This window comes from Monosiga brevicollis, genomic scaffold, assembly GCF_000002865.3.
Source record: "Monosiga brevicollis MX1 MONBRscaffold_35 genomic scaffold, whole genome shotgun sequence".
Lineage (NCBI taxonomy): Eukaryota > Choanoflagellata > Craspedida > Salpingoecidae > Monosiga > Monosiga brevicollis.
The window spans coordinates 148,989-167,108 of NW_001865072.1; the positions used below are offsets into that span (position 1 = coordinate 148,989).

General features: G+C 55.3%; 6 protein-coding genes across 6 annotated transcripts in view; 2 read left to right on the plus strand and 4 right to left on the minus strand.

Moving 5' to 3' along the window:
• Positions 1-1,712, minus strand: part of MONBRDRAFT_29488 (uncharacterized protein) — a gene marked incomplete at both ends in the record, with an annotated part of 4,428 nt that extends 2,716 nt beyond the window's left edge. The window contains 2 exons of the mRNA XM_001749966.1: positions 6-677; positions 828-1,712. Coding sequence (XP_001750018.1) covers positions 6-677; positions 828-1,712 — 1,557 coding nt within the window. The remainder of the gene's footprint in view (positions 1-5; positions 678-827) is intronic.
• Positions 1,713-2,746: 1,034 nt separating this feature from the next.
• MONBRDRAFT_12106 (uncharacterized protein) lies at positions 2,747-3,915 on the plus strand (the record flags this gene model as incomplete). Its single annotated transcript, XM_001749917.1, has 5 exons — positions 2,747-2,983; positions 3,179-3,278; positions 3,486-3,702; positions 3,779-3,834; positions 3,893-3,915. 5 exons carry the CDS (start codon positions 2,747-2,749, stop codon positions 3,913-3,915), a joined length of 633 nt encoding a protein of 210 aa, XP_001749969.1.
• A 2,218-nt stretch (positions 3,916-6,133) lies between these two features.
• MONBRDRAFT_29490 (uncharacterized protein) lies at positions 6,134-7,400 on the minus strand (the record flags this gene model as incomplete). Its single annotated transcript, XM_001749967.1, has 3 exons — positions 6,134-6,968; positions 7,001-7,207; positions 7,345-7,400. 3 exons carry the CDS (start codon positions 7,398-7,400, stop codon positions 6,134-6,136), a joined length of 1,098 nt encoding a protein of 365 aa, XP_001750019.1.
• Positions 7,401-8,310: 910 nt separating this feature from the next.
• Positions 8,311-11,557, minus strand: MONBRDRAFT_29491 (uncharacterized protein; the record flags this gene model as incomplete). Its single annotated transcript, XM_001749968.1, has 7 exons — positions 8,311-8,448; positions 8,535-8,673; positions 8,767-9,071; positions 9,151-9,211; positions 9,474-10,152; positions 10,260-11,313; positions 11,393-11,557. 7 exons carry the CDS (start codon positions 11,555-11,557, stop codon positions 8,311-8,313), a joined length of 2,541 nt encoding a protein of 846 aa, XP_001750020.1.
• A 695-nt stretch (positions 11,558-12,252) lies between these two features.
• MONBRDRAFT_29492 (uncharacterized protein) lies at positions 12,253-13,912 on the plus strand (the record flags this gene model as incomplete). The annotated part of the gene is made up of 7 exons (XM_001749918.1): positions 12,253-12,387; positions 12,511-12,777; positions 12,868-12,922; positions 13,052-13,123; positions 13,222-13,301; positions 13,419-13,584; positions 13,749-13,912. 7 exons carry the CDS (start codon positions 12,253-12,255, stop codon positions 13,910-13,912), a joined length of 939 nt encoding a protein of 312 aa, XP_001749970.1.
• Positions 13,913-14,732: 820 nt separating this feature from the next.
• On the minus strand, positions 14,733-17,966 carry MONBRDRAFT_34375 (uncharacterized protein; the record flags this gene model as incomplete). Its single annotated transcript, XM_001749969.1, has 11 exons — positions 17,786-17,966; positions 17,431-17,662; positions 17,266-17,335; positions 17,097-17,167; positions 16,866-17,001; positions 16,665-16,781; positions 16,305-16,594; positions 16,000-16,210; positions 15,839-15,907; positions 15,665-15,750; positions 14,733-15,554 (listed from the first exon to the last, which is right to left on the minus strand). The coding sequence occupies exons 1-11, from the start codon at positions 17,926-17,928 to the stop codon at positions 14,733-14,735; spliced, it is 2,247 nt and encodes a 748-aa protein (XP_001750021.1). The 5' UTR covers positions 17,929-17,966.
• Between the last annotated feature and the right edge of the window lie 154 nt (positions 17,967-18,120).

The window sequence follows — 18,120 nt, forward strand, 5'->3', positions numbered from 1 at the left end:
AGGACGGAAGAATCAGACTGACCCTTCAAGGAACGCCCGGGGATGTAAGCGGGTGCCGGGCTGATGGACGGATGGGCGGGATCAAAGCCCACGTGTCGCTTGGGTCCGCCAGCATTCGAAGTCAAGATGTTGGCGGGGTTCATAGAGCGCATGGCGTGAAACTTGGTTGGTGTGATATTGGCGTGCTGCTCCACATGCCCCGCGTTGCGGCGTGCGGAAGCATTAACCGGGGCTGCAGTTGTGGCCGCAGCAACGGCCGTGGAGCTACGCCTAGCACCGGGATTGGCAACTGCCGGCGCGTTACCTTGCATGACGGGTGGAATGATTTGCGCTTGTGGTTGATGCTGGTTAACAGTGGAGACTATGGCCGCCTGGGCGGCGGACGAGGGTAGCAACGGAGCTGGCATGGGCTGAGCTGGTGTGGGCTGCGTCGGCACAGGTACGACGGGTGCAGGCTGAGCCACGATGGGTTGCACGACAGCAGGGACCTGCGCCGCTGGCTGGGCGGCCGGCTGTGAAGCTGGCTGCGTGACTGGCTGCGTCACGGCCGGCACGGGTTGAGCGGCAGATTGGATGGGAGGTGCTGCCGCGGCGGGACTCTCATTGGCAGCATCTGCCGAGTCAGTCTTGACCAAGGATGATTGCTTGACTTTGAAGCGGCCGCGCTTTTCAGCATTCTATGGAACATGTGGTGGTGTGAGGCCAAGTCCGGGGGGCGCAAAGCACAATACACGAATCTTAAGCTGAAGGGGAGAAAAAAGAAAAACATTTGGGGAGTGTATGTTTGATGCATGGCGCACAAATTAGAGTGTAAGCGTGTGGCTGACCTTGGCAGGGCCTGCTGCGGCCGTGGATGTGGGCACGGTGGCTGAGGCGTTGGAGGCCACGCTTCCGACAGAGTCTTGAAGGCCAAGAGCAACAGACGGTTCTGGCTCGATGGTAGATATGCCCTCCTCGAGTCGCGGCTCGAGCGTCGACTGGGCCGTGGACTCGACGGGTACAGGTTTGGAGGCGGGTGGTTGCTCTGTGGCTTGCTGTGTCATGTCATTCGGAGTCTGCACCCGAACGCGGAATCGGCCGGCGCGCTGTGCCGAGGTATCGGTCGTGGTCGTGGGGGGAGCGCCAGCACTTGTGCTGGGTGCCGCCGCGTTGGAAGGGCCGGTGCTTGTGGCGGGTGTTTCAGCGGTCGTCGTGGTGGCCGGTGGTGCTGAATCGGGTGCGGCGGCAGCTGTTGTGGCTTCGTTGTTGCTAATCTCACGCATCTGTGCAGCGGCCTGGCGCGCGCCCGCGGGCATGGATTGAGAGCGATTGATGGGGTTGGAATCGTTGGTACTCACGACACGGACGTTAAAGCGGTTGGGTTTTGGCACCGAGGTGGCTTTGGGTGGTTCAAGGCGCGTCGTCAGGTCAGAGGGTTGCTGGGCTCTTGCCGGCTCCTGCCCCGAGCTCTGTGTTGGATTTGCCTGCTCGGCGGACATTGGAATGGGAGCAGGCATGCCGTTGGTGGCGGGAGCAGCGGCATCGACCATAGGCGGGGGGGCCAAGGCGATGGGGATGAGACCGGACGCCGCATTGTCCGTGGCCGTGGCCGGCGTGATGGGAGCAGAGCCGGCCGTGGCGGTGCCGTTTGGGAGCCCCGTGCCCACGTTTGCGGGCTGTTGAGAGGAGTGCGCTGCCGTCGGAGCAGCAGGAGCACTGGAAGGAGGATCCATGACGCTGACTATCGACACGAACGAGACGGCTCTAGTTCAAGGGTGTGGGGGTGCACACATACACTGTGCTGATCGAGAGAAGGTGTCTGTTCAAAACAGAAAGGACCGAGTACGGCTCAGATTGTGATCTGATCCAGAGCCATGAGATCAAGTCGGGTACGAGCGTACGAAACAGTGGTCAAGTGAAGCGCGAGCACAAGCCTCGAGCACGAGATGATGACGACTGCCGAAATTGAGGGCGACACTGGAGAGCCACAGCTCGAGCCAAAACGAGCGAACAAGCAAACAAGCAAACGAGTTCAACCCCGTGACCAGGCTTGCCCAATCGATCGCTGGCTATCCCGCTCAACCGACAACAAGGGGTTTTTGATCCACTGGCGGCCTGCCTCCCCCGCACAGAGGGACACAGAGACACACACAGAGACACACACGCGCGGGCGCGCGGACAGACACACGCGCAGTCGCTCACACGCCTGTGATGTGAACACACACTCGAATATGCCAAAGAGTCCAACCAAGCCAGACTCGCAAATGCAATGCCAAAGGCAACGCGTGCCTGCGTGCGTCTACACCCGATATGGACTCGGCTATGCGCGTGCACGCCAAGCGTTTGACCGCACGCTCCGCGACTGCCGTTTGTTAAAAAAAAAAAATTGTGTGTGTGTGCTCTCTCTCTCTCTCTCTCTCTCTCTCTCTCTCTCTCTCTCTCTCTCTCTCTCTCTCTCTCTCTCTCTCTCTCACTTTTGTCTTCCTCTCTCACTTTTGTCTTGCTCTCTCCTGTGGCTGACGCTTAGTAGCGAAGCGACGTGATCAACAATTAGTAGCTGTCATCTTAAGTAAAATACTTTTCAAAAAATCTCTGACATCCAGCACAAGCCTTAACAACCGTCCCCGTGTGTGTGTGTGTGTGTGTGTGTGTGTGTGTGTGTGTGTGTGTGTGTGTGTGTGTGTCCGAAATTGGCAAAATTTTTCATTTTTTTTTTTTTTTTTGCTTCCTCCGTTGCTGCCTCTGCTTTACATTTTGAAGCAGCAAGATGTCGATTGTGACGCTCAACGTGTCGTGCTCGTCGGCCAACGTGCGCTCGGAGCGTCGGTTTGACAAGGGGTTGACCATCAGCAATGTCAAGTCCAAGTTGGAGCTGATTGTTGGTGTGCCCACGGCCAGCATGCAGCTGCACCTCTTGGACCAGCAGGGGCAGAAGATTTGCATCATGAGTGACGACAACGCGATGCTCGGCGCCTACCCGGTCGAAGACTATCTCGAACTTCACGTGAGTATCAGAGTAGCATGCCTCCAGCCACACGTTCCGGCCCCTGCGTTTTGGAAACGGGCCATGCCAAGGCGGCCAGAAGAGACGACAGAAGATCAGAAAAGAGAACATTGTGCTTGATCGCTCAAGACACGTCAGCTCCCATCACGATCGCCAGTCGTTGCTCAAACCTTACGGTGGCGTTGCATGTTGTAGGTGAAGAACGTCGACTCGACTGCGGCCGTTGGCGAGTTTGATGACCTCTCCAAGGTCGAAAAGTACGAGCTCACGGATGCAGAATATGCCTCTAAACGAGGTCAGCACAATGCCCCCCAATTGCCCGATCCCACTGGCAAGGCCGTCCAGTTGCCTGCCTTTTCCTCCATCAAGTTGGGCTCTCGATACCCGGCCATCTGACCACAACTTTGACATTTCATACGCTTGACCACACGCGCACCGTTTCTTCCCCTCCTGTTTCCTCTCCTGCCTCCTTCTTGGCTCGTTCACCCGTTCTGTTGTATAGACACGGTGCTGGACTTTAAGCGTCGTAACCAGCTGGGCCGATTCAATCCCGAGGCTGCCAGGGCCGTAGGTGCAGCTCCCCATGATGCCACTCAACTTCCATACACACCAAACAACTTTCAACTCCCAATTGCTTGCTCATACAATGCTGCTCCGCAGGCCGAGGTTAAGCAACAGGAAGAAGATGCCAATGCCGCCGCCATGGATGTCGGCAGCCGGTACGCGCGTTTGTTGGCGAGAACGTTTTCCCATTCCGTGCACGTTCGCCCCTCATACCAACCCGCTGGTACCCAGGTGTCAAGTCACGCTCAAATCGGCGGGCAAGCAACGTGGAACCGTTCGCTACGTCGGTACGCATCCATGACTTTTCATCCCCAACGGTCTGTCACTATTTTTTTTTTTTTTCAGATGACGCATTCACGTACAAATGACTTCAGGGGAAATTCGAGGCAAACCCGGCAAGTTTGTCGGCGTCGAGCTCGATGAACCCTTTGGAAAGAATGATGGCAGGTGTGTAATGACGTTTTTTGTTTTTTTCGTGCCTGGTCTTTGCATTTTGGCAGTCATAGGCTGCCAATGGCTGTCCGCCAAGCTAGCTTGCCTCACCACACTGCTCCGTTTCGCAGCATCGAGGGCCACAAGTTTTTCGAATGCGCACCAAACTATGGATGCTTTGTCAAACCAGGCAGCGTGGAAACTGGCGATTTTCCCCCATTGGATGACGAGCTGCTCATGAGTGATGAAGACGAGATGTAGTTTAGCACAGCAAAGGATTAAGAAGCCCAAAAAAACTTGTGGCGCGCCTATGCTTAAACCCCCCCTCCCTTCCATATGCTCTTTTTATCTCTCTTTCCCTCTCTCTCTCTCTCTCTCTCTCTCTCTCTCTCTCTCCCTCTCTCTCTCTCTCACTCTCTCTCTCTCTCTCTCTCTCTCTCTCTCTCTCTCTCTCTCTCTCTCTCTCTCTCTCTCTCTCTCTCTCTCTCTCTTGGACACGCGCCACGTTTGTCTACAGATAAAAATCGCCACGCGACAACAATTCAGTCTTGCTAATCGAATTGAAGTGTCACGCGGCGCTAAAGCCGAGCGACTAGAACAAGAAACACAATAGGACATGTAGGAGTCAGACAATCGGAACGTCCGCCTTCAACGCTTGTTCTTGGTTGTCCCCAAGCCCACAAGCAGAGGACTCGAAGCAACAGAACGAAGTGGAGGCCAACCATAAACGATAGGGGACAAAAAAAAAAGACACGGTACAGTCGGGCGCACGACAGCTGCACCGAAGAATCCTGTACAACAGGATTGGACATGCTTGCGCGCACGCCCACACTTGGCTCAGATGCATACAACAGGAGACGAGATGTCAGACGGGATGGACAATGCTCAACATACTTTGATCCCGCCGTCCCAGAGACAACGGGCTTGGACGCAAAGAAACACAACCCAAGTATCGAAAGAAAAGCGGCTCAACCGCTCGCGGTCGCCACACACGGCAACCCCCAACCATAACAAGATGGCTTAGCATAAACTTGCACCCTCAAAAAGAATCACTGGCCACGCACATCCGAGGCAAGCCGGCTGTTGACTTGGCTCGAGGCCAGACTCACATAGGGGTGATTATACGCATTCAGCATCAAGAAACACAGAGCCGACAAAAACCTGAAGAACAACCACAAGGAATAGACTCCAAAAGCAAGACAAAAGAGTAGAAGAAACGAAAATACGTCGGGGCATCGAGGGCCCATGGTAAGGCTAAACCTCGAGCAGAAATTTCCTCGAAATCAAAGCACACTGGTGGCAAGGGCATCTCTGCGCGTCGAACAACGCGCGCAAAGGAAGATACAGGGGAAATATAACAAGCGGCAGCAACGCCAAACAGGGCGGTGCCGCAAAATGCGAAAGCAGGACAAGAGTAGAAGCAACGACACGATTCCAATCGGCGCTTCTTCCGTGCACCACACAGACTCAAGTCGAGGCGAAGATCCGCAATGCCCGGGTACAGAACCTGCGGCAAAAAACGCGGTTCCGCGGCCTCAAACCAGTTGTGCCAACGGAGAAAAAGCGAAGTTCCAGAAATGTTAATGGAACAGACCGCGAAACGCGGCTGAAACAGGCCCCCAAAAAAACACAATAACAAGACGAGTAAACATTCACATGCTTTCGAGAAGAAACGAGAGGCAAGGACAACGAAGACTTTCTAGCGGGCTCGCCTCCGCACCCGAGGGTGCTCACCCACCACAAAGTGAAAAGAGGACGATAGAATACCGCAACAAACATGATCGACAAAAGTACACCGCCACGCTGATACGCGGACGGCCCCATGTGAGCTACACTAGCTCCTTGAGGCTGTGCAGACATGAGGCAGTCGGTCTCACACACGTCGAGGTCTCACAAAGACCGTGGACGAGGACGTTTGACAAAAGGACAGGGAGAAGGACAAGACAGAGAAGTCTGGATAGAGTTGGTGCTGGCAAATCGCCAACCACGCCAGTACATGCAAGACAAAAAAAAAAAGAGAGAGAGAGAGAGAGCAAAATAGGCAGCGAAGGTGGGAAGAGAACACAAAAAGCAACTCGGCGCCCGGCTTGGCAGGGCAATTTGGAACGGGTACGGCCACGAAACAGGCAAAAGAAGAAGAGCCAGCATGGGTGCCTAACAGGCTGCCTGCATGAAGGAATGGGCAGCCAGGGCGGCAGCGGTGGCAGGATCCATGGGTCCATCATAGCTTGAGTCGTAAGGGGCCCAGCCACCCTGGTAACCCTGTGTGGCACCGGTATTGGCGGCAGAGTTGTTGTAACTCTGGGCTTGGCGTTTGGAGCGACGTCGCGATCGACCGTTGACCTTGAGAGACTTGGGTGGCTTGAGGCGGGCGGCATTGGCCAAGGCGGCATTGGCCAAGGCGGCATTGGCTAGGGCAGCGTTGGCGGCGGCAGCGGCGGCCTTGGTGGCAGCCGCTGTGTCAATGATGGGGCCCGAGCCACCCATGTGAGCGGGCGGAGAGTAGGTATGACGCGATTGGATTGGCGAGGTGGCCTCTGAGAGAACGGGGCTGAGGCTGCTTGAGCTAATGGGCTCCGCAAACCCCAGGTTCGCGGTGGGCTCAATTTGGAATTGAGTGTCGACGACCTCAAACTCCTGAACCATGCCGTCTGCCACGCGGTATGCGACGCAGCCGGGGTCGACCCACATCGTCCAGTCCATGGGCAGGGCGTCCAACAGGGAGAGTGCACCAGCTGCTTGGGCAGCTTGACGTACAATGGCATCTTGTTTGCCGCTGTGTGCGCGCAAGCAGCGATAGCCACTACCACGAACGGGATTGTTATAGCAGTGACCAGCCACGTGAGCCAGGAGATGATCTTCCAGCTCGTCGCGGAAATTGTTGCGCAGATGCATGTCCTTGTCGGCGAGGAAAACCTCGTCGACGACACGAGCCGCCACGGCCACCTCCTCCTCCATCAACGTCATGGCCAAGCTTGCGTCGGGCAGCCTGGCGGTGACTGGCTTACGTCTGTCACTGACAGTGGGAAAGAAGAAAGGGAAGGACAATTGGGGGCAGGCGGAGTGGTGAATAAAGCTGTGTCAGCTGATGGCTGCAAGCCGAGAGCGGTCGTGTAGACGGCGGCCTTGACCAAAGGGGGCAGTCGCCTAGTGTAGATGAAGAAGACTGAATGTGGCTCCACCAGAAAAGCAAGTCGCGTGGAGGCGATGTTGCCGCCAGCTGCCGCACTACCCACAACGCCCGGGGCCACCAAGAGCAGGGAAGCGAATGTGGAATGCGCGCGGGACAAGGGAAGGCTTGTACGCTTGGAAGAAAGACGTCGCAGGCTGCAAAGGGCTCAAAATCCCTTTTTTTTGGATTGCACGTTGCTTGCGCGCAGCGCGTAACTGGACGGTATGTCAGCTCCTCCTTCACCTGCATCAATCGAGCCCAGTGAGACGGCGCCGGTTCAAGCCCAACCAACCAACCAACAAGTGGGAGATGACGGGTAGGAAGGCGATACAAATGCAGGGAAGCACAAGAGAGAAGAACGAAAGAGAGAGAGAGAGAAAAAAAAAAAAAAAAAGAACGGCGAGCCAGCACACGTGAGCGAGCGAAACCCGTCGCAAAGGCAGCGAGGTGCCTTAAATATCAGCACAGCGCCTACACGTGGCCGATGGTCAGCCCCCCCCCCAAAGTCGCCAGTATACGACCACTCACTAGCTAACGAATAAGGATTGAATGCAACAAGCTTTGCCGAATGCATTCGCAGACCACGGCCACTTGCACCGGAATGCCGCCGAGCAGGAGAGAAGCGAAGCAAAGTTGAAGAACCCGCACAACGAGACGAAGAACCTCTCGGCGCCAGCCCGTCGCCTCTCTCTCTCTCTCTCTCTCTCTCTCTCTCTCTGAATGAGCGACCATGTGTTAGTCTTTCTCTCCCTTTCTTTCTCTCTCTCTCTGTGCCTCTCTCTCGCTCTCTCTGACTTCTCTTTTGTTCAGCAACGTGGGATAAAACATTCAAATCTCATACAATAAGAGACAGAACTCTTCAAGGAGAATTAGTGATCAACAGAAATGTTGCTGCAATAACTATGCAATTAGAGTATAAAAGTCTCAAAAGCATATCCTTACAGTCAAAAAAAATTTGGCGGCAAAATTTTTTGTTGCTTTGTCATCAGCGCGTGGATCTGTGTGTGTGAGGGAGCCGCATGGGTATCCATGTATAATAAAACTTACACTTTAGACGTATAAACTGAAGTGTTGGTCACACTTTGGAGTTGTCATCCCGCGTGTCAGAAACGCTGATGACAACAGGTGTTGTTGCAGGTCTGCCTGCATGCTTGCTCGTTCACGCTGTTACTATGGCGGGCGGCAATACAAGCTCCCCAGCGTCGCCCGTGTAGGTGGTGCTGGCATCAAAGGCCGTCGTTCCATTAAAGCCCACTCCTTGGCCCGGGCGCACTCGCACCGCGTTCAAACGAATGCTCTACCATGGCCCGTGATACACCACCTTTGAGATAACCGCCGCCATGCCAGACAAACCAACCAGATCTGTACAGCACCCTCACATACCGGCGCAAATCCTTGAAACTGGCCCACCCGAGCACCAAAGGATACGAGTTGTGCCTCCTCGCGCCAGCAAAGCTCAAAGGTACTGTAGACACCTCTTTCATAGCCCCTAGAGACCCCATCGTCCTCGTAGAGCGTAAAGCTGGCCGATGCCCCATCACCGTTTGAGCCTTGCCATGCCCACCAACACCACCCAAACAATCACCCCAACCCTATGACCTGCCGAATAACGTACCAGTCATCCCCACCCGGGTAGATGCGGAGCTCTAGTTCCACCTGTGCCTCACGCGAAGACGTGACTGGGTTGCCCAAAACAAGCAAGCGGCCGGCTGGGACGAAGACTGGCAGTGTGTCTGCCGCCACCTGCGAAGTCACACTTTGACCGCCACTCAGCACCTGTCCCGTGAAAAAGTCAAACCAAGTGGCATTGCCCTCGGCTGTCTTGGGTAGGTACACGCTGCGCTCCTCGGCATGAGCATGGTACACGGGTGCAACCATCAAGGCAGGTCCAAACATGTACTGGTCCGTAATCTCCAAGGCCTGCATGCTCCAGGCCACGGGTGAGGCGGAGCTGACCATGGCGTGGGTAGCACCCGCACCCCATTCAAGTTCAACGAACCTGCGCATCGTGAATGAAGTCAAATGCCAACGGGCGCTGCATGGTGTAGTGCTCAGCCGTGCTGCGCCACGCCAAGGCATAAATATACGGCAGGAGCCGGTACCGAAAAACGTTGTATGCCGTCAACGTGGCCTCGGTGGAGGCCGGATAATTCCAAAAGGCTGTCCGACTACACCCAAATTTGGCCAAAGCATGTGCGTCGCCAAGGAGTACCAAAAAAAGTGGAGAATGATGAAGAAGAAAACGGCAGAGGCCGCGTTGTGAGACATATGCACAAAAAAAAAACGTCCCCTTCAACGCTTCCTTTGCAAATGTATGCGTACCTGCCACTGCCATGCACGCGGTAAATTGGGGTAAAGAGGCCGAGCTGAAACCACCGGATGAGAAGATCCTGGTAGTCGGAGCTGTTGTACTGATCTGCTGGACGGAAAAAGCCACCGAGATCCTGTGACCAGTATGGCATGCCCGCGAGCGCAAAGCTCATTGAAGCCGTCATCTGACGATACAACTGAGTCCAAGTTGAGGTGGTGTCCCCGGACCACACCACGCCGCTGTACCGTTGCTGCCCGGCAAACGCAGACCGGGTCAGGGAGAAAAAGCGGCCCTCATAATCCCGCTCCCATCCCGTGAAGAGGCTGTGCATGACCTCGAGGCTAAAGGTATTCAAAAACTCATTACCCGCGCCCAATGCGACCGTATTATTGAGATTGGGCAGCCCCTCAGGTTCTGTCGCATCTGCCCAGATGGCCGCCACGCCAATCCCATACATGGATTCGTTGGTAAACTGGTAGAAGAGGTCTCGTGCTGAGCGACTCCAGGGGTCCATGTAGGTGCTGTTCCCCGGTAGGAGTGCTTGAGCATGGGCCAACTCTTGATAAAAGCTGGTCCCCACGTCAAACTTGGACCAGACTGAGACCATGAGCTGCAAACCCAGGGCCTCGAGTTGCCGCACCATATCAGCGGGATCTGGGTACGCCAGGGGGTCCCATTGTGGTCCCCATCCTAAAGCAAGCAAGGTCAGCCATCCCAGACACGTTGGCTGCATTGACTCTTCCAGCACCGCCAGCCGATTCCCCCCACCTTCCTTCCAGCAGATACGCACAACCCACCTTCGGTGTTCCAATAGTGCCAGTCCTGGACGATGTTGTCAATGGGAATCTGACGCTGGCGATATCCATAAGCATCAGCAAGCAACTCCGCCTTGGTATGATAGTGTTCCTGGCATTGCCAAAACCCGTAGGCCCAGCGCCCGAGCAAGGGCGCTCGTCCAGTCAACGTCCGATACTGGGCCACCAGGCCATCGAACAGGGAGGACCCGAGGGCTTTGGCGCTCACGGTGGGTTGTTCGGGTACCATGACAAACAAACTGAATGCCCGCTCGGCGGCGCTGTCCATAGAGTTGATGGGGCGAGCCGTGGGAGCGTAAAGCGTGACGGGGGTGGTTGCCGTCACAGTGACCTTTACGGGTGTCCCAGGCTGCAGTCCGCGAACACGGCAGCTGGCACTGTTGGGGTGATTGTGGACGCCAGCGTAGTCATCGCAAATCTGGTTGTTCACGAGAACCTGGCCATCAAAGCTCAGACCAAAGTCGTCAGCCACGCGATAGTGCAGGACGAGGGTATCGCTGGAAGGGACCACGGTTCCTTCTTGTCCCCCTCCAGATACGGGTTGGAGGTCGACCTGATCGTGTGCGGCCGGACGGTTCCAATAAGACCAGCTGTAGTGATCAAAGTAGAGCCCAAAGCCGCGCGAAGACAGCAAAACTGGAACAATGGCCTCGGTATTGAACTGCACCAGCTCCACTGGTACCTGATTGTACTCGACCAGTCCGTTTTGGAGTGAGCCCAGACCATACAGGCGCTCCGAGGCCACCGTGGCCACCTCTGTGTGCACTGCATACAATCCGACGTCCGCCGCTACATGGCTCACGGGCGTAAAGGACAACGTGTGCTGCGCAAGGACCTCCCGTGTGGCGCGATCGGTGACGTTGACGATGGCACGGCTCTTGTCCGCGGTGACCTCGACCCGGGGTGTTTGCACCACCAGCAGTGCCGTGTCGTTGCGAATGACGTCGGTGGTCGTGCTGGCGGCTGGCGTGGCGTTGACCACTAGAGACGGACGCGGTGGCATTGATCCGTTGGCCATCGTTGGATAGACTACCACCTGCACAGATCGAGCTGGTCATGAAGCAGAAAGAGCAGAGCAAGACTTTTGTCCCAACACCACCACACGCGGAACCTACCTGCACGGTGGAGTTGGTCCAGAACACGAGCTCCATTCGCTCACTCACGACAACACGGGTCGCCTGTCCAGGGACCGGCCCCAGCAGCATCGATCCCACGAGCAAGGCCCCCAGCAGGGCCCTGAGCCGCTGCCCAGCCCACTGTTGTAGCCTCACGCCCGCCATCCTCCCAAGCGATCTCTTTGTGTGTATGACACTTGCGTACCAGAAGAACACTCGATCGGATCCACCCGCGTTAGCGTGCCTGTGTCTCTCTGTGTGTGTCAATGTGATTCCGTGTGTGTGTGTCTGTGCGTGTGATTCCTTGCGTGTGAGCTTGTGCGTGTGAGCCTGTATGGGTGTGAGTCTCTGTCAATGTGAGTCTCTGTCTGCCAGAGTGTCAGTGGGTCAGCGCGCCACAAAAAATAGAGAGAGTGTGTGTGTGCGTTCAAAACAAAAAAAAAAAAAAAAAAAAACACAAACACCAAACATCAAACTCATGCTGACAATCACACTGCCATTCGCCCTAACATAGCAAAGCACATCAAATTAAAAGCTGTTATACCGGGACTTATTGATGATTATGTTGCAATGTCTGTTGTAAAGCTTTAGATGAATGAGTGGGTTTATGATGTAAAGTAAGAGGTTTATGTAGTTGAGTCTGGGTGGTAAAGTGTGATTATTGTCAGAGTTCCGCTTGGCGACGCTTTTTCCAAATTTCTCTCTCTCTCTCTCTCTCTCTCTCTCTCTCTCGCGCGCGCTCTCTCACCCAGACCTGTCGCTCGTTCGCGGCGGGTTGGCTCAGGACTGAGGCGTGGGGGTGTGGATTATATGCAAACACTGGCTGATATATACACGTGCTGACGCGATCAACACCCAAGATGGCAGATGATGATTTGCCTCCGCCGCTGGAGGACATGACGGCCGAGCTGCAGCTCCGGCACCGTCTAGGCGCTGGCCCGCCGAAAAAGGCCCCGACACCCATTACCAGCAAACCCGCTGCAACCCCTGTTCAGGTCGCTGCTGCGCAACATTGGCCATGCCCCTCCTCCTTGACTTGCTTTGCTCACCTACGTGGCCCAAGTTCACGGCCTCTTTGCTTACTGGACTGCGCCCGCCTCTCCTCTCGACGAACCTAGGCCAAACCACCCGTCAAAACCCAGGCCAAGACCAAGCCAGCAACCACAAAGACGAGTGGTGGTGGCTTTGGGGGCTTTGGCAAAGGCTTTCTATCCGGGGGGGCCACCAAGAGCAAGCCGAAGCCAAAGGCCATTTCAAAGCCGCCAGCTCAAACCACCGCCACACCAACTGCCCCCTCGTCACAAGCCAACAAGACCGTGCCTTCACCTTCCAACTCTGAAGACATGCCTTTTATTCGGGCCAATCCAGCCGCTGCCTCCCCCCTGGTCCGCCTTGACCCATTGTACCGCCTTCCTTTGCACTTTGGACCCCTGCCACCCTCTCCTCACCTCCATCGGTGCTTCTTACCATGGTAGCTTCCCGAAGTCCAAGATGCTTTGACGCAAGCCGCTCCATTCTTGGAGAAAACACGTAAGCCCTGAGCATAAAGAGGATCAAGATTTACCCCCTTTCCTTGTTGAGCACGCCTTGTGCTCGCCTTGGCTTTTTTTTTTTTTTTCCTATTTCTGTCATCATGGTTTGGCTTTGGATGCTGCGTAGGTGACCAATGGCTGACACCAGATCTTTTGCAAAAGTTTCAGAGCAAACCCCACCTGCTCAAGTGCATGGGTGGTACGCTTGCTTTTCCCAACTCTTCACCCGACGGCACTCCCCTTTAAATGAGCGTGTGTGGCATCTCACTGAGCTCACATGCGGTGCACTCCCCACAGATCCGACTTTCCAAAAGGCCTTGCAAGAATTCCAATCTGACCCAGCCACGGCCAAGAAGAAATATGGCACCAACCCCGAGGTCAGCCCATCGTACCACTCATTCAGTGGCACATGACCCCACTTTACCCTCAAATGTGGTGCCCGGGTCCCTTCGTTGACGTCACCGCCCAATGCCTTGACGTTGCCCCTTGAACAGGTGGCGCAATTTTTCAAAGAGTACTTTGAAGTTATGGGATCCCATTTCGAGACCTTGGGCGAGAAGGAGGACCAAGAGAAGGCCCGTACAGCCCAACAACCAGCCGCACCGGACTTGCTACCTGAGGACGAGCAACACCTGCGACGCGTCATGGAAGATCCGGATGGTGCGTAGCCCGGGCGTTGTTCTGTGAAGTTTCATCAGCAAAACTGATCATGCACAAGCAAGCAAGATAGTACCTACCTCAGGCAGTGACTTGACGGATGCGCACGAATGATTTTGTCGCCTGACCTTGCTGCTCGTCCCATCATGCACCGGTGTTGCGCTCAGTTCGTGAGGCATTAGCAGTTCCTGCTATCAAGCACATGATCGAGACCCTCAAGCTGCATCCTGAGCAAGCCCCGCGCATCACGTCCCAAGTCATGTGCGATCCAGCCCTCACACGCCATGTCCGTGTTCTAGTCCGAGCAGGGCTTTTGGGCGTTGCGAGTTGAGGAAACGTGAAAGTGTCATTGCGTACCAGTAGAAAACAAAAATCAAACTCAAACCCGTCTAACTGGGATTGCTGCCACTCGGTCAAGCTGTGGATTGGGCAGTGTTTGCTCTTAGGAATCACAGCATGAGTAATGATTTTCAGCCGGTTTTGCGTGATGCAGCCGTTGGGTGTGAGCGTTCCATCCGGATCGTGGTGCCAAACAGCATCGAAAACTTCTTCACGTTCAGATGCTTTTCAGCTGTTTTGACGCAACCTTAGTACCACGCTTCCGCGGCACCGACGAAGCAGCGCTAAAAAGAATTTGGTCGCACATCTTCTGAGAGACAATTCAAAGGGTCGCTCGACTGGTTGATAAAGAACAGCAAGACGATGGCTCACCGGCACTAACATGTAAAGGTCAAATTTTTAAAAAAAAAACCAGACGATCACAAATTTGTTGTCCACAAGTGAACCACAATAATTTTTTTCGATTTACAGGTTAATGCTAGACAGTCCTACATTCCTCATCCCTTCAGGTTCGACACGACAGGGCAATCGGAATTCATGGTATAAAACCCTTACTACGAGGGGTCGAAGGCCTCGGGCAGCGTAGTTCTTGGCGGACGACTGAAAGAAAGACAAACTCCAGAAAAGAGACTGCCATTTCGAGCCCGCCATTTTTTTCGCCAGAAGCAACAAATCATCATCAATCAATTAACGGGATTGCTATCTCATAGTGTAGCAACGGCAAACTCGAGAGGAAGATCGCGCTGGCTGAAACAAGAAGACGGTCAAAACAAAGCCTTTGCCCAGGGCAAATCGAACACAAGGGTCGCGGATTAGGCGAGAACGGCGCACATGGCATTGTACTTTTCAGCAGCACGCACTCCTTCTGCAAGCACATCAGGCGTGAGCCCGGCATGTCGAGTTGAGACGCGCGGGGGCACTCCAGACATTGGTCGAAGTCCAGACTGTCGGGGATCGGCACGGACACGCGGTTTGCGTTTGCGCCGCGTTTCGGCTGTAGGCGTCACAGGCGTAGCGGGTGTTTCAGGTGTTGCGGGCGCTTTGGGTGTTTTAGGCGTGGTGGCCTCACTGTTGACCGGCTGGGTTCTAGTCTCCACTTCCTGACCGGACTCCAAATCAGAGTTGGCATTCTGACCAGCCTTCAGATCAGAGTTGGCATCGGCTGTCGAGTCTGCCACATTTTCGACGGACGGGGCGTGGGAGGAGCTCGGCGACCCACGCGTCGAGACTGGTGGTGAGGTGGGTGCAGCTGACGGTGCAGACGTCGCATCAGTATTGGTTGCATTGGCGTCAGATGGGCGCTCCTGAGCGCTTGTGTCGTCCTGTGAGCGTGGACTTTTGGCTGGGCTTTTAGCAGGACTTTTAGCAGGACCGCGAGGCCCCAGCAATTTTGGGCGGTTGTTGCCATCGCGCGCATACGGGTGCTTGGCGTAGTAATGCACCAGCTCCACCACCTCTCGGAAGCGCTTTGGATGCCCTTGCAGAGCGTAAAAGATGCGAACTTCATCCACTTCGGGGCTGATGGTCATGGTCACAACTTCCGCGGCAGATTCCTTTACGGACAGGAGATATTTGTTGGGGAGATCTGCTGGGTAGACCACAAAGGCTCCTACACGTGCTTTCTCGCGTAGCGTCTACATGGGTGCGAGCGCCACAACCTCCAATCAGCCACTGCTTGCAACCATCGGAACAAGCCAAGTTACTTGCAGATGGGACAAAGAGGATCATGGTTCTCGCAACTCACCCGGCAGGCCGTGCGCTTGTCGATGCGCGCCTGAAACCAGCGCTGCTGATGGAGACTTGCAACCTTACCCATACTGGCAGGTAAAGCTGAGCACGCACAAGAACGTGAGGGACATAAGGAAAGGACACGTACACACGCACGCACGCAGGTAAAAAAAAAGAAGAAAAAAACAACCTGCCGCTTGAACGGCCTCTTCTGGCAGGTGCATGCTGTTTCGTGTCGCCAATTTGGGGCTTGGTTTTTCTACGACGAGTTCAGACGTCGTCACGCCCACAAAGGGTGAGTTTCAATCCATGTCCAACACAATCACTAATTCTTCGACCCTGTCAGCTCACCACTAGTAGCCGACGGGTTGGCACCATTGGTGGCGTCCTCCGGAGGATGCAGGGCCTTGGCAATGGTGTCCAAGCTGGTGTTACGACGGGGCCGCACGGGACGCAAGGCCGCGGCTCGATCAGCCAATGCCTGTGCTTCCGATCGGACTGCTTGCAGATGGGCCATGCCTTGATGGCACATATCAGAAACTTTGCTCTTCATCGCGGCAGCCTAGGTCCAAAATGTTTGCGTGAGAACGCGGGCGTTGGTTGGGATTTGGGCTGGATACGAGCATCGCGCCACCACCAGAGCAGAGCGATTGTACCTGCTGCTCATCAGTGGTAGTAAAGTACCAGCACTCGAGCTCCCGGCCTTCGAGCGTGACAGTACGATGGACCAGGGCGACCACGTTACTGGACGCGCTGCACGTCACCACATCAGCCAGAAGGAGCCGCTCGATTGGGGGTGGAGTGGCCTCCTTTTTCTTGAGTTTGGCGACTTCCGAAACGCAAATGTCGGTTGCTGAGATGGTAAGGCGCAAGGGATGCTTCCACTCTTTGCGTGGGTTGGCTTTGAGCGTCATGTAGTGGCCTTGCAGCGTTTCGGGTTCCGAATCTACAAAAAGCAGCGGTGAGCACCAAGGGGCGCCTTTCGACCCAGACATTGCACGAAAAGCTAGGCGAACCTTCGATAGGGACACTGCCCATCCAGTGAACGGCCAGGGTGTACGGTGCTGTATCTGCTTCAGTACTGTTGGCACATGCTGCAAAAGCAAAGACGCTTAGTCGGCGCAGTTCTTCACCTGTGCACCCGTGAAAAGAAAGCATGACAGCATGAGCACGATGACGTGGGCGCGGCGGACTGGGGGTGCGGGGCGCGGGCACACCTTTATCAAAGTAGGCAAAACCATCTGGGTCATAGGCCACCTCCAAAACAAGTTCAGGCGAGTCGGAGGACTCGAGTAGGATCTTGACAGCCTCACGGGAGAGACCAGTGATGTCTTCATCATTGATCGCAAACAGCTGTGGTCATTACCAACAGGGTGAGAGGGTGCTGAGGTGGCAGAGTCTTATATTGGTACGAATCAGCATGGCGGTTTAAAAAAGAGGCGACCCACACGCATGCCTCGACGCAGAACACCAGACCGATGGGCGGGGCTGCCCACAAGAATGCGGGTGATGTAGGTGCCTGCGCAGTATCGAGATTTGAACAAGAGGGGCGATCATGAACTCGTAAATCTGGGATGCAGAGCTCGAGGGTTGGGCAACTGATAGATGGATACGCACCGTGGAGGTTGTTGCCTGTGATGCTAAAGCCGTAGCCACCCAAAGTTTTGCGGAGCGTGACATCAATCACCTATTGCAGTTTTCCCAGCCATCATGAGCCAATCCCAATCTGGGTGGAACGACTGGCGGGAAGGGCGTGGACGGGCAAGCGCTGGTGCTACAGACCTCGGGGCTGGCGGCCTTGAGAAGTTCTGTGGGCGAATTGGCAATGTGCTGTCCATTCTTGTCGCTGGTGTCTTGGGCTGCGGCCAGGATGGGTGGCATGATGCCACTCAGCCGGCGGCTGACCAAGGTCATGGATCGCGGTCGCTGGGTCTTTTTCTTCGTGGCGGTGCCCGAGTCTCCATTGGTGGCGGAGATGTTGAGTGAGGATGAAGATCGGTGAAAGGCCAGTCCTCTGCCAAACCAGTGCGTTATATGGAGGAAAGCAGCGGGAACGAGCACACGGATGAGCACACGGATGAGCATGGGACGGATGGCCAGAGGAGCGGGGTGGGGTGCTTGTTGAGGCATCTCTTACGAGAAGCTATTGCGCCGCTGCGACTTGCGCTTGATGACCTCTTCCGCGCTGGCATGTGAGGTAGCTCCATCCTTACCAGCTGCCTCTTGCGCCAGCTGAGCCTGCGCCGCCTGCAAATCAAAGCTACTGCCCTGATTGCCCATCCGAGCGGTCCCTCTCTCACATCGGCGGACTGAACTACAAGAAAAAAAAAGCGTCACTAACGTGTGCGTGTGTGTGTGTGCGGGTGTGTGTGTGTGTGTGTGACATGAATGATTAATCTGACATTTCTATCCTTGAAACTGCTGTGCATTGATTGCGCTCTCGGCCATTTCTCTCTGTCTGTCTGTCTCTCT